The sequence below is a fragment of the Gossypium hirsutum genome, chromosome A02 (genome assembly GCF_007990345.1).
Source record: "Gossypium hirsutum isolate 1008001.06 chromosome A02, Gossypium_hirsutum_v2.1, whole genome shotgun sequence".
NCBI lineage: Eukaryota > Viridiplantae > Streptophyta > Magnoliopsida > Malvales > Malvaceae > Gossypium > Gossypium hirsutum.
In genome coordinates this window covers 18,608,023-18,609,532 of record NC_053425.1, presented here as the reverse complement: position 1 = coordinate 18,609,532, position 1,510 = coordinate 18,608,023, and the positions used below count along the sequence as shown (strand labels likewise).

Genomic DNA, 1,510 nt, shown 5'->3' with positions numbered 1-1,510 from the left:
ACCCTCTGCCTCTAGTAGTAGATATTGATCTTTGTGACGATACAGGTGCAGCACTATCGGTGTTTCTTCCCTAGTTACTTTCCAACATTCTCCTCTGTGTTTCTTCCCGCAGTGCTCACAGTCTGGAATTTCTACACTTCGAGATGGACCTCTCATACTGCTAGTAGATACTGTCATCTGTTTACCTCTACTTCTACCACCTCTGTCTGAATTAAAACTGGATCTCCAGTCACTTCTTGATTCTCTGAATCTCTTCGGTAATGGATTAGAACTAGTAGTTCCCATACGTTTCCCAGCTGATTTACCAATTTCTGATTTTTTATCCAGGCCCAGTACTTATTCTATCATTTTTGCTCGCTCAACCAGATCAACAAGTTCAGTAATTCTGAGACTTACCAATTGAATCTTGATTTCATCTCGCAGTCCCCGTAGAAATCGTTTACAACTATCAGTCTCGGTTGGAATATATTCTAAAGCATACCTGCTCAATCTAGAGAACTCTCGCTCATAATCCAGTATTGACATATTCCCCTGTTTCAACACTAAAAACTCTTGCTTTTTCTCTTCGATGTACAATTCCCCAATATACTTCTTCTGAAATTCTTTTTGAAACAAGTCCCAAGTTACCTGATCATCCAGCAAATGTCTAACCACAGATTCCCACCAGAGATACGTTTCTCCTTGTAATAGTGATACAACACATATTAGACTCTTTCGCAGGGTGCAATCTAATTGTTGCAAAACTCTTTTTGTTGTTTCCATCCAATTTTCAGCAGCGGACAGATCATCTCCTTTTAATCCCTGAAATTTCATGGCACCATATTTTCGTAACTCTTTAATCGGGGCCTGTCTGATAGTAGGTACAGATGTAGTAGCAGGTATAGTTCTCACTATATGCTGTAATGCATCAGCTATATCTCTTAATAGTTGTAAGGTATTTCTTTCTCTCCCTACGTTAGGAGGTTGATTATCTAACGGATTCACACTAGGTGTAGCAGATTCAGTTTCTTCTAATTCTTGACTTCCAGTATACATTTTATGTTCAACATTATCCAGTCTTTCATCTGACATTTTATCTATAAAACAAAATCAAATAAATATATTAGCATCCAAAAATCCCGACTCAATTTCAACTCGACAATGGCATGTACTCCTAAACTCACTTCCGAGCCCAATTTAGCCTGAGGATCGGCTAAACCTGATAGCTCTGATACCAACAACTGTAACACCCCCTAATTCCAAACCGTCGCCGAAACGAGGTTATGAGGCATTACCGGATATATTAGATAACTTACGAATAATTTACAATTAATATAACTTTCATAGTATAATATAATAATTAAGTCCCTATATTGGACTCTCGAAGTTCAAACACGTATTAAAAGTAGAACGAGACTTGTTCGAGTATTCCGGGAAATTTTTTTATTATTATTAAAAATTTCGGTAGCATTTCTGCTTGTTTTTACCTAAAACCACCCTGCAAATTCAAACCAAAACAACCAACACCAAT

At 37.5% G+C, this 1,510-nt stretch overlaps 1 protein-coding gene across 1 annotated transcript; it reads right to left on the bottom strand.

Annotated features, from left to right (window-relative positions):
* Positions 1 to 336: 336 nt before the first annotated feature.
* Positions 337 to 1,071, bottom strand: LOC107952200 (uncharacterized). The gene has a single exon (XM_016887478.1). It carries the CDS (start codon positions 1,069 to 1,071, stop codon positions 337 to 339), a length of 735 nt encoding a protein of 244 aa, XP_016742967.1.
* Between the last annotated feature and the right edge of the window lie 439 nt (positions 1,072 to 1,510).